Source organism: Psammomys obesus, unplaced genomic scaffold, assembly GCF_907164565.1.
Source record: "Psammomys obesus unplaced genomic scaffold, mPsaObe1.curated_primary_1811, whole genome shotgun sequence".
Taxonomy (NCBI): domain Eukaryota; kingdom Metazoa; phylum Chordata; class Mammalia; order Rodentia; family Muridae; genus Psammomys; species Psammomys obesus.
In genome coordinates, this window is record NW_026595346.1 from 178 (window position 1) to 11,548 (window position 11,371).

An 11,371-nucleotide genomic window follows, 5' to 3' on the forward strand; every position below is an offset into this window, starting at 1 on the left:
GGCACATGGCATGCCCATAATCTGGGGAGGTAGAGGCAGGAGGATTGGGAACCTGACTGTGTAAGGAGACCCTGCTTCAGAAACAAAATAAATTCATGTCAGTTGCTTTCTTCTCTGGATTATTTGATGCAAAATATGCTGGGACCTTGTTTTTCCTCTTCATTCTGTCTTTGGAGAAGTTTGAGACATGCTTAGAACATTCTCGCTTTCCCCAGCGTTGACATTTTCCCCTTGTGGAAGACATCTGCTGGGGCTTAAGAATAAGAATCGCCAGCATTGCCCGGAAAGCAACCCTTCTTCCTGTGCTTCCTTTTCAGGTCAGTCTCCAGGTGCTGGTGCCAGCCTTTCCCTGGTGAATGAGGCACAGTATCTTCTGGTGAACACATCAAGTGTTACGGAGCTTCAGCAGCAGCTAAATGCCAGGTTAGACCCTTTCCCTGGGGCCAGGAGACAAGTGTAACAATTTGCTCCTGGGGGGGGGGCTGGTACCTCCCCCCCCTCCGGGGAAGGAAAGATCTGGAAGGTGTTGAGTCCAGATCCTTCAGTTACAGGTAAGAAGTGAGGTCTAGTGAAGTCAGCGAACCCTTTGGGCCAATTCTTGTCTTCCTTCCTTCCTTCCTTCCTTCCTTCCTTCCTTCCTTCCTTCCTTTCTTCCTTCCTCCCCCCCTTCCTCCCTCCCTCCTTCCTTCTAAGTTGTGTGTGCATGTGCACGTGCACATACGTGCATATAGGTATGAAGGAACACATGTATACAAGTGGGTGTGGAGGCTAGATGTCGATCTTAGGTTTCTTTCTCAATCACTCACCTCCTTGTCTTTTGAGGCAGGGTCTCTCGCTGAACCCAGAGCTTGCTAGGTGTGGACTGACTCAGGTCCTCGAGTGTGCACAGCATTTTTGCCATCTGAGCCATTTCCTCAGTTCCTGTTAATGATTCCAAGCGCTCTCAGTTGCTTCCTGTGTCAATCAGCCTACTGTTGCTGTAGCAAATGCTTGGGGCAATCAACTTGCAAAGAGAATGTGTGTTTTCTGGGGTGTTAATCCTGATTGGGGCCCTGTTGCTTTGGGCCTATGGTGGAGTTCGTGGAGTGCATGGTAAGAGAATGGAGAAGAGCTAGGGGCACCTACACTTCCCTTTGAGGACAAGTCTCCAGTGACCCTCGCAGTGGTGTCGCCTCTTAAAGTTTCCACCATTTCTAGCAGAACAATGATGGGGATTCAGCCTCCACCACGGGCCTTTGACAATAGTATCCGCCATGGTCTCTCTTGACACTTTGATGAAACATGCTTAATTATTCTATTTCTAAACCTTGTTTTAATTTGTTACCAGCTCGACCTAATTTCATAGCCCATCTTCCTCCTGTCCCCCGTCTCCTAGGATTCCTGCCCTACTTCACACAAGGAGTGGTTATAAAAGCATCTTGAGTGTAGTTGCAGGCAGGCTTTGTGTGTGAGGTATATCTTCAGACACAGAGAGTGTCCATGGCTCCTCTCTCCCACCTAATGCTCTCTGGAGGGTACAGATACTGTTAAGATACCATCTTAACTCTAGGAAGTTCTAAGCAACTCCTCATTTTTTTTTTTAAGAGGAAACTCAAATTTGGTAACCAGGCAATCAATAAGGGAAGTCATCCATCTGTTCTGTCAGGCCATGATGGGCATTTCTAGCTCCCCCATTTCTAGTTCTCAGGGCAGGGAGGGAGGTACACACTCCTGGGGGTACTGTTGTTTCCATGTGACATGTAGTCTTGTGCATATATGTTCACAGCTTGGATACCTACAAACACAGCTGAAAGGAGGCTTGTACTTGAGATTGGCTGCTGAAGTTTCTAGCCTTTTTACAGAATGCACTATAGGGTTCCCTGGCCATGGACCAGTATTTCTTCCCCAGATGCAGAATTGTGACATGTCTTTGATCTTTCTGGTCTTCTGAATTTTCTCAGCACCAAGGGACCCTTTTATCAAGACATCCAGAACAGGAGAGAATGGGTCTGAGACTTTCTGGGTCTTTAATGTGGAAGATTAGAGAAGACAAGGCTTGCTGTAACCCTGGTTCCCACTGTCTGGTTTAGAGCAAGGCTCATAGGTAAGAGACTCGGAGCCAGATAGATGGGCTCCCCTAATTGCATAGTAACACAATAGTTTTCAGATAAGAAACCTTTCTTTTCACAAAACAAAAAGAAATTTGTGACAATTGTGAGAGGAAATCCAGATTCGAGGGACTGAAAACTGCAATCCTCTGAGGTTGCAGGAGGTGTGTATAAGCTCCCTGCAAGGCTGGGCTTGGATCTCCTGGCCCCTGGCCCCTGGCCCCTGGCTCCTACGTGACCTCTCCCATCCTGAAGGGACTTTACAACCCTCCTATACCAACCCGCTGACTTTCAGCTCTGTCCCCAGAGCATATTCTGCCATTCTCAGTGAATGTCTCCCACCACTTCCCAGCATACACCAAGTATTTGCTGAAGTATGGAAAATGCAAAAAGCCCTAAGCCCATGGCGCACTGAAGTTTTACAAGTGTCTGCATCCAAATGACCCCAGATCAATTAGAGACCACATTCCACTTATACTTCATCTAAGACAATCCTACTGAAGTCATTCTTAATTTAGATTTCCTTCACTGTAGATAGCTTCACTCATTCTTTTAATTTTTTATTTTAAATTTATTTATTTGTGCATTCACTTTACATCTCAATGATAGCCCCCTCCCTCCTCCCTCCCTTTTTCCTTTCCCCTCTCCCCTACTCCTCAGAAAAGGGAAGCTCCTACCCACCAACCCATCCCAGCACATCAAGTTTCATCAGGACTGAGCAACTCCCCTTCCCCTGGGGCCTGGCTAGGCAGCCCCACCAGGGGGAAGTGATCAAAAAGCAGGCAACAGAGCCTGTGTCAGAGACAGCCCCCGAGAGAATATGGGGAGTGACTCTAGCTGAGACTCCTAGTAGCAGGGGTCATAAAGACTGAAGGGGCCATCTTCTAACTAGACAGGACTCCTAGTGGTGGGAGAGGAAACACCAATCTGCCCGCAAAAACTTACCCAAAATTTACCCTGCCTACAAGATGTGCAGGGTAAAGATGGAATAGAGATTGAGGGAATGTCTATCCAATGCCTGGCCCAACTTGAGACCCACCCCATGGGAGAGAGCCAGCCCCTGACAGTATGAAAGACACTCTGCTATTCTTGCAGATGGGAGTCTAGCCTAACAGTCTGCTGACAGGTTCTACCCAGCAGCAGATTGAAACAGATGCTGAGACTCACAGCCAAACACTGGGCAGAGGGCAGGGAGATTTGTGGAAGAATGGGAGGAAGGATAGAAAGACCTGAAGGGGACAGGAGCTTCACAAGAATACCAACAGAACCAACTAACCAGGGCTCAAGGGGCTTGCCAAGACTGAAGCACCAACCAAGTTGCTTGAACAGACTGGACTTAGACTCTCTACACAGATGTAGCTGATGGCAGCTTGATCTTCACATGGTCACACTCATTTTTTGATTTAACATAGTGTGTGCTCCTGTGTTAGGGAAGTTTTAAGAGCTATTTTCAGTGTATTCCTCTGAATGGACTGGGGCAGATGGGAACACAGAAGGTCACTTTGTAGACGCTCATGTTGGTAAACAAAACTTTCATACAGAAATGATAATAAGCTAGGCCTGGTGGTACAGGGCTGGTGCGTGGCTATAATTACAACACTTGGATGCTGAGGCAGGGGGATTGAAGCCATCCTGGGTAATGTAGGGAGATCCTGTCTCATTAAACAACCAAAGAATCTTATTATTTATCTCTCTCTATATTTTAATGATCTGGCCTGCATGAGTATGGGTCTCCGTGCTAAGCAGGTCTTGATAATGTAGCCTGCTGACAGCTCCTTTCCTGTCCACATTCTGTCCCATGTTATAGAACTGGCATTTTCTGGATACTCGTTGTCTTTGCTCTCTGTTCGTCTGGTTTCTTCATCTAAGGCTTACCCACCCTTTGCCTCCTGTGTGCTTTTCCTTGGAGGTGGGACCATATCATAGGGAGGGGCTGTGGCTGCATCACATGGATGGGTGACTCCTGCTATTACACTCATGAGATTAGTTTGTTCTGACCATCCAGGCCTCAGGCCAGAAGAGAACTGGCATAGTCAGGCATGGAGTGCCAATTGTGTGGCATTGTTCCAACAGTGTGAGCGCCTCCCACCTCCTTCCACTTACCCTTCTTGGTCTGCCTAAACAGTGATGAACAAGGAAAAGCGGAGTCATTCTCCATGAAAAATCTCATCTCCCGTTTCCGTGCCAATATCATTACCGAAGGAGCTAGGGCTTTTGAAGAAGAGAAGTGGGATGAGATTTCAATTGGCTCCTTGCATTTCCAGGTAAGTTCTAGGAGGTGGTGAGCATTCCTCAAAGGCTGCCAGCAGCTGTTGATCTCAACTCCAGAACTGGATGGTGGTGGATGACCCTCTCTCTACTTATCGTCTATGGATCATGTTTCGGCTTAAGTCTGTTTTCTGGGAATGCTTGTGGATATGGGAACTTATCCTCCTTAATGACGCTGGGGCTCCCCATACTGTAGAGCTTAAAGGGGAAGAGCCAGAAGCCTTAATGCCTATGACATTGCTGTTGCCACCCCCTCTTCCCTCTTTTATCCCTTTCCCTTGTCTCTCTCCTTATATTACCCTCCTTCTCCCACCTTAGTCTACTTCTCTCTGCCTCCTTCCTTCTCCCTTCTCCTCTCCATCCTCCCCTCTACTTCCTCCTTTTCCTCCTCTTTTTCTGGCTTCTGCCCTTATTGGCAGCCAGGGAAGAGATTATAGTTACAGGCAAAGCCATTGTCATCTGTTCGAAGTCCCCTAGCCTTTGCAGTAGTCTTAAATATGTGAGAAGTAGAAGGAAACCCCAGCCTAATTCTTTATTCCTCACATGACTGACAAACTCATGAGGTCTGCCTTAGAGCTTGCTGATTTCTCTGCCTCTAAGTCTGACCTTCTTTCATCCAGGGACAAGCCAATCTCCTGCCTCAGGCCTTTGCCCTGTTGCCCCTTCTATTTATCATGTTGCTATTGAACCTTGGCTTAGAGACCACCTCATCAGAAGCTGCCCAATAATACAATTTTACTTGGCATGCAGTCTGCATTATCCCCCGAGGGTCCACAGGGTGTAGACCATGTCTCCTTTTTCCCAGCATGCCTCTGGGATGTAAGCCATCCTGACTGTGTCAGTGCACTGTAAGTAACTGTTGGAGGAGGAGGACAGGAAAGATAAGGGTGAGCTGGAGGCTGTAGGATGGCTCACTGCTGAATAACGTGTTCAGCTGTTCAGTGGGTTTGAACCCATCCTAGTAACTGCAGGCGTGTAACCTGGCTGTCACATGACTTCTTGTGTCCTTGCTTTGCTCTTAAGTGGAATACCAGTCTATCGTCCAGAAAAGCACTAACAATTATCTAAATTGCTGCCAGTGTATCTCAGGTCTGGGGTGGGGGATACCACAAAAAGACCTGATGATCTTTCTTATCCTTGAACTCTGTAAGTTCTTTTTGGGAAAGCTACTGTCTTGGAAATCATTTTCTTTTCTCTCCTGTAAGCTTGGTTCTGGTATCGTCTCTCCTGTCATTTTCTTGTATGCTGACCTCCTCTTCCATTCTTGTTCTCCATCACCAAATCTCTGCTGTTTTAAAAACATCTGCTTTGACACAACCTGCCTGGCACCAAGATAGTCATTAAATATTCCCTGGAGGGAGGAACAAAGAGAAGAAGGAGGAAAGAGGAAGGGAAAACTAACCTATGCTGGGATCACTATCAGAGATACATTTGACAACAGCAACACCAGTGTCCCCATACACCCAACCTTCAGGGGCTATAAATAAAAAAGGTACAAAGAACCTTTCTGTGTGACATTTCAGCATGCTCTGCTTTCTATAGGTAACATTTCTAATGTGTAGAAGCAAATTAAAATTAAACTATGCATGCACTTTGGCCCAGTAATTTTATTTTGAAGGAAACTATTGCATTGAAGTACTCACGTATAGGTCGGGGATGTAGCCCGACAGCCAAGCACTTGCCTAGTGTGAGAAAAATCCTGGGTTCAGTCCCCAGGGGAGCAAAACCATTACTACTACCAGCAACACTGAGGCAAATGTGCAAAGATACATGGTTAGAGTAGTTATTGAAGTATTATTATATTGTATTGTGTATTGTATTGTATTACTATGCTTAGTAAGAAGAACGTTGGTTAATTGAATCACACTTCATCTATACAACACAGTCCTGGGTAAACAGTAAACAGGGCAAGATTCGGTTAATTCTGTGTCTTTCTAAAACAATCTGTTGATGCCCTGGGTGCTGCAGCAGTTGCCGTGAGACCGGAGCATCTCGTTGAGAAAGTAGTTTTTCCATGGATCCCCTAGAGTCATCACTACCTAGTGATGATGTTACATCTGTTAGTTTAGTTAGTTATATCTTTAGTTGGCGAAACTGATCCTCAAAAATTCCAAATAGGGACTGGAGAGATGACTTAGTGGTTAAGAGTACTGACTGCTCTTGCAGAGGACCCAGGTTTAATTCCCATCTTAAAAAATAAAAATAAAAATAAAAAAATTCGAGTAGGAGAGTGATATGAGTTAAGACCTTCACTGAAAGTTATCATCATATTGGCTATTTTGTTGTTGCTATTGTCATTGCTGTGACTGAATACCTCACAAGAAGCGACATAAATGAGGAAGGTTTATTGAAGCTCAAAGACGTCCATCATGGAGGGAAGGCACAGTGGTGGGAACGGCTCTCAGATGTGAGGGCTGCTTGCTCACATCTGGGCCAATCAAGAAACAGTGCACAAAAAGCTAGGGCCCGCTATAGGCCCACCCTGACCAACTCACTTCCTCAGAGAGGTTCTGTATCTGAAAGGGGCCACAACTTGCCAAGAAAGCACACCAGGTGGGAACTAAGTATTTAAACATGTGAGCCTGTGTGTGTGTGTATCATAAATTTATAACACAACAGGAACATTAGGAACTGTTTCATGGGTTCAAAGAGCTAAGAACATCAACTCAGAAAGGACAAGCTTTCATCCTAAAAGTTGCAAGGCAAGGAAGATGTGTCAGCAGGAGTGAGGTGGCTGATCACACTGAGTCTGTAGTCAGGAAGTGGAGAGAGAGAGAGAGAGAGAGAGAGAGAGAGAGAGAGAGAGTATGTGCTGGCATGCAACTGGACTTCTCCTTTTAATTCAGTCTGGGACCCCAGCCCATGGAATGGTGGTGACCATATTTAGGTGGGTCACCCCACACCCACTAGCCCAATCTAGAAACGCCCTCCTAGATGTGTCCAGAGTTGAGTCTCCTAGATGAGCCTACCTCCTGTCAAGTCACTGTCTATTTGCCATGACTACAGACCACGACTGTGAGTTTTCCCTCTTGATTCTGCATATGTCTGCATTTGACTTATTTTTGACAAGAATTTATGACAGTTAAATGAGTTTTTAAAGGTACTAATTAAAATAAAACTAGGAATGGCTTAAAGCTGGACATGGTGGCACAAGCCTTTAATCCTAGCACTCTGGAGGCAGAAGCAGGCAGATTTCTGTGAGTTTGAGGCCAGCCTGGTCTACAGAGGGAGCTTCAGGACAGCCAAGGCTACACAGAGAAACTCTGTCTTGAAAAACACAAATTAAATAAAAAAGGAAAGAAAGAGAGAAAGGGCTTAAAAAGGAAATGTGTATACATGTGTGTGTTTATAAAAGAATAGCTGGAAAATGTCCCTCCTACTATCCGAGGAACTGTTTTCTGAGGATCTTTTCAACAAAATGACAAGATTTTGGCCCAAAGTGTTGTTTGTGAGGAGATGCTGGCCTGGGCTTGTGTCTGGAGGCTGCTGTTGGTCCCTGGCATCCCTTCTGCTAGTGCCTTGGGAGACGCCGCTTCCCAGGAGAAGCTAAGAGGCTTCCACGTACTGAGCTGACCTGGCCCCTGGTCTCAGGGTCCTCATCCCAGCACTGAGTGCTTCTGTGTGAGCATGAGGGCATGCAGACCTGGGCTTGGCATCCCTCAAGCAGTGTCTGTCTGTACTCCTGGACAAATCCAGCCAAGTGGCTGGATGGAGAAATGCATTTTAGCTGAGTGTTGCAGCAATCCCCTACTGATCATCTCAGCACTCTCTGCCACTCAAAGGGCCCAGGACTCTGGAGCTCAAAACCACACAGACACTATTTCCAATTGAATGCATGCCCATCAGCTAGAGTGTGCCCTATAGCACAAGCCAAGGGTCAGCTATATTAGTCAGTGCTTCTAATTTTGGTCACCCATACTTACCCACAAAAAATTTGAGGCGCAAGTGGCCAGGAGGAGACCCAGCTCACATGGTGGTCCTAGCTGCTCAGGAGGCCAAGGCAGGAGGATCACTTGAGTTAAGTAAGGCATTCAAAACCAGCCCAGGCAACACTTTTGTGTCTACTGTGTAGAGTAAAAGAACAATCTCATTACTGCTGAGATGCAAACTTTATGTTTTTTCTTCTCGTTAGAAAAGTGATAGCCAAGCGTGGTAGTGCACACCCTTAATCTCAGCGCTCAGGGAGGCAGAGGCAGGCAGGTCTCTGAGTTCAAGGCCAGCCTGGTCTACAGAGGGAGTTCATGACAGTCAGGGTTACACAGAGAAACCATGTCTTGAAAAACCAAAAAAGAAAAAAAGAAAGAAAGAAAAGAAAAGTGACAAAGGCACTTGGCCAATGACTACCTAAGTTCTCTCCTATCACATGACCTATGCCAAGCAGCTGAGTGCTGGTTTCTGTATTGTTGTGTGGGGTATGTAGGTACCACACATTTAATTTGCTTTCTGTTTCAATTACAAAACACAAGTATTTCTCCATCCTTTGTTTAAAATGTATTTTCTTATATTTTATTTAAAGAGCTTTGTGATTTCTTTAAACAGTCTTATGCTAGTAGCTCAGGCCAGCCTCAGACTTTCTGAAGATGAATTTGAATTTCTGATCCTTCTGCCATCACCCTCCGAGTGCTGGGATTTCTGGTGTGTATCACCATGTCTGTTTTATGGTGTGTTAGGGACGGCGCCCAGGGATTCATGCCTGCAGGGCAAACCCTTAGCTCTCTGACCCACGCTCCTTGCTCCTTGTCGATTAGTTTGAATCCCTGTGGGAAGCACCGCACAGATGTGTCATCTTCGATACCTTGCAATGTCTGAGCTACGAGTTTTCTATAATCTCTGTAATACGAGGAAAAATCCCTGCTTATGATTTGGTTTGTACTTCTAGTTCCTTTTTAGGTTAAATTTATGTATACAGTTGGTGCCCAAAAGCTCACAGTGCCCTGGGCCTGGCTCAGTGGTAGTTTCTTTGCAGTTCTGAGATTCTCCCCACATCTAGGGACCATCCAGATTGACTTCCCTTCCTTTCTTCTTCTTCTCCACAGCCCTTATGTAGTAGCCTTTCAGCCAGCAAACCCACTTGGGCCATTTCCGGGACGTGCTGCAAAGAGAGGCCACTTTTGTGGTTAGGGGTTGGCCATATGTATGTGATTCTACCATGCAAAGCGTGATGGCCTCATCACATGTCCCCTCTCCATGCCAGGTTCTGGGACCTTGTCACAGGTGCCAGATGATTTGTATTGACCAGCAAACTGGGCAGCGGAACCAGGATGTTTTCCAGAAGCTTTCTGAGAGTCGGGGGAGGAAGGTAGGTGTGTGTGCCCAACGTGGCACCCCGTTTTAAGATCTTGGCACATGACTGAACTGATAGAGTGCTGAGTAGTTTTCAGCAGCAGGGAGGTGGGTGGGAGGGTGGTTGTTATACTTCCTAAAGCCAGTGCTCTCATCAGGGTCCTGAGCTTGTCTATGGTTCCCTGTTATTTTTCCTGCCATCCAATGTCTCATCCAGTGTTGGTGATTGTTTGATTTTAAGCATTTTAATGCTCAGATATTATTGATGATAGAATAAATATAGAAATAATGGGACTGGGATGTGGCTCAGTGGTAGCTTGCTCAGTCACCTAGCATGCACTGCGGTCTGGTTTCCATCCCCTACAACCTCAAGAAAAAAAAATAATAATAAAAATACTTTTAATAGTGACTAGCCTGGTCACTATTTTCTTCAGCACAGAGACCTCATAATAAGGTATGAGATCTGTGTAGATAGAGGATCTGCCAAGAGGGCTCAGTAAAGTTCATGATACTAAGCCTGGCAACTCATCCTCTCAGGGGTTAAAATGACTCAGCGATGCTATTGTAGATTCTTCATTATAAAAGCTGAGCATTTAGTGTATTGACTCCATTATTTTTTAGCGTTGCATTTTCTGTTAGCACTTTGTGAAGAATTCACTCAGGCTGCATTGAAGCATCCTTGAAGCAGGGTTTGAGGATAACACCTAGACTCCCAAAAGAGCTCAAGGGGCTTCCATGGTTGCACAGAGAGTTTGAGGTCACCCTGGATTACAATGAAGCCCCATCTCAAATAAACAATAAGTAAATAAAGCCGGCAGATAGCTCAGTCTGTAAAGTGAATGCCTTGCAATCTCACAAACCTGTGTTTGGTCCTCAGAGATCTCTCTCTCTCTCTCTCTCACCCAAAAAGAACCAACTGGACACTAGTATACACACTTGTAATCCAGGAGCTAGAAAGACAGAGAAGGGCAGATCCCTGGCGCTCTACAGCCAGCCTGCCCTGCCGGGAGAGCAACAGACCTATGAGAGATGCTGGGCGGGCAGCACCGGAGACACTGCAGCCACGGTGTCCTCTGGTCTTCTGCACACATGTGCACCCGTACACACATGAGCACATGACCCCGCTTTCTGAACACTGGGATTAAAGGTGTGCTACAGATGCTTTTAACTTGTCTTGTGACTGTCACCTCCACCACAGGTGAACTTTGGTGTGTACCTGATGCACTCGTCCTTGGATTTATCTTCTCCATGCTTCCTGTCAGTGGGATCTGAGGTGTTCCCTGTGTTGAAAGAGTGTGGAGCGTCCTGATTTGCCTGCTTCCTGGAAACACCCGAGAGCATTAAAGTTTCTCTCTACAACACTGTCTACCATTATTGAGTCCTGCAACTGGAATTCAGTAGAGCTTGGTCTTAGAAGGAGCCCTGCCCTTTGCCTTTGGAGTTGAGCCTACTCTTACTTGCTGACGTCTCTGCTTGAACCCATTCTTAACCCATGCTCTGACCCGGCTAGTAGAGTGTTGCACAGCCACACCTAAAAGGCTCCCTCATGTATCCAGAGAGTGATCAGTTGTAGTTCAGTTCAATTTTTCATGAGACTCAGGAGATTATTATTATTGTTATTATTATTTTACTTGTGTGAGAGTTGGTTCTCTCTACCATGTAGGTCCTGGCCAGGCATCTTCATGGCCCAGTTTTTTGTTGTTGTTTGTTTTGTTTGTTTATTGAGTACATCT

The 11,371-nt window shown here is 46.0% G+C and overlaps 1 protein-coding gene across 1 annotated transcript; it reads left to right on the plus strand.

The window, feature by feature from the left end:
* Positions 1 to 317: 317 nt before the first annotated feature.
* Positions 318 to 10,997, plus strand: LOC129685712 (molybdenum cofactor sulfurase-like; the record flags this gene model as incomplete). The annotated part of the gene is given in 4 exon segments (XM_055619224.1): positions 318 to 423; positions 4,213 to 4,351; positions 9,550 to 9,654; positions 10,837 to 10,997. Coding segments are annotated over 4 exon segments (461 nt in total), but the record flags the coding sequence as incomplete, so codon positions are not given.
* Positions 10,998 to 11,371: the final 374 nt, after the last annotated feature.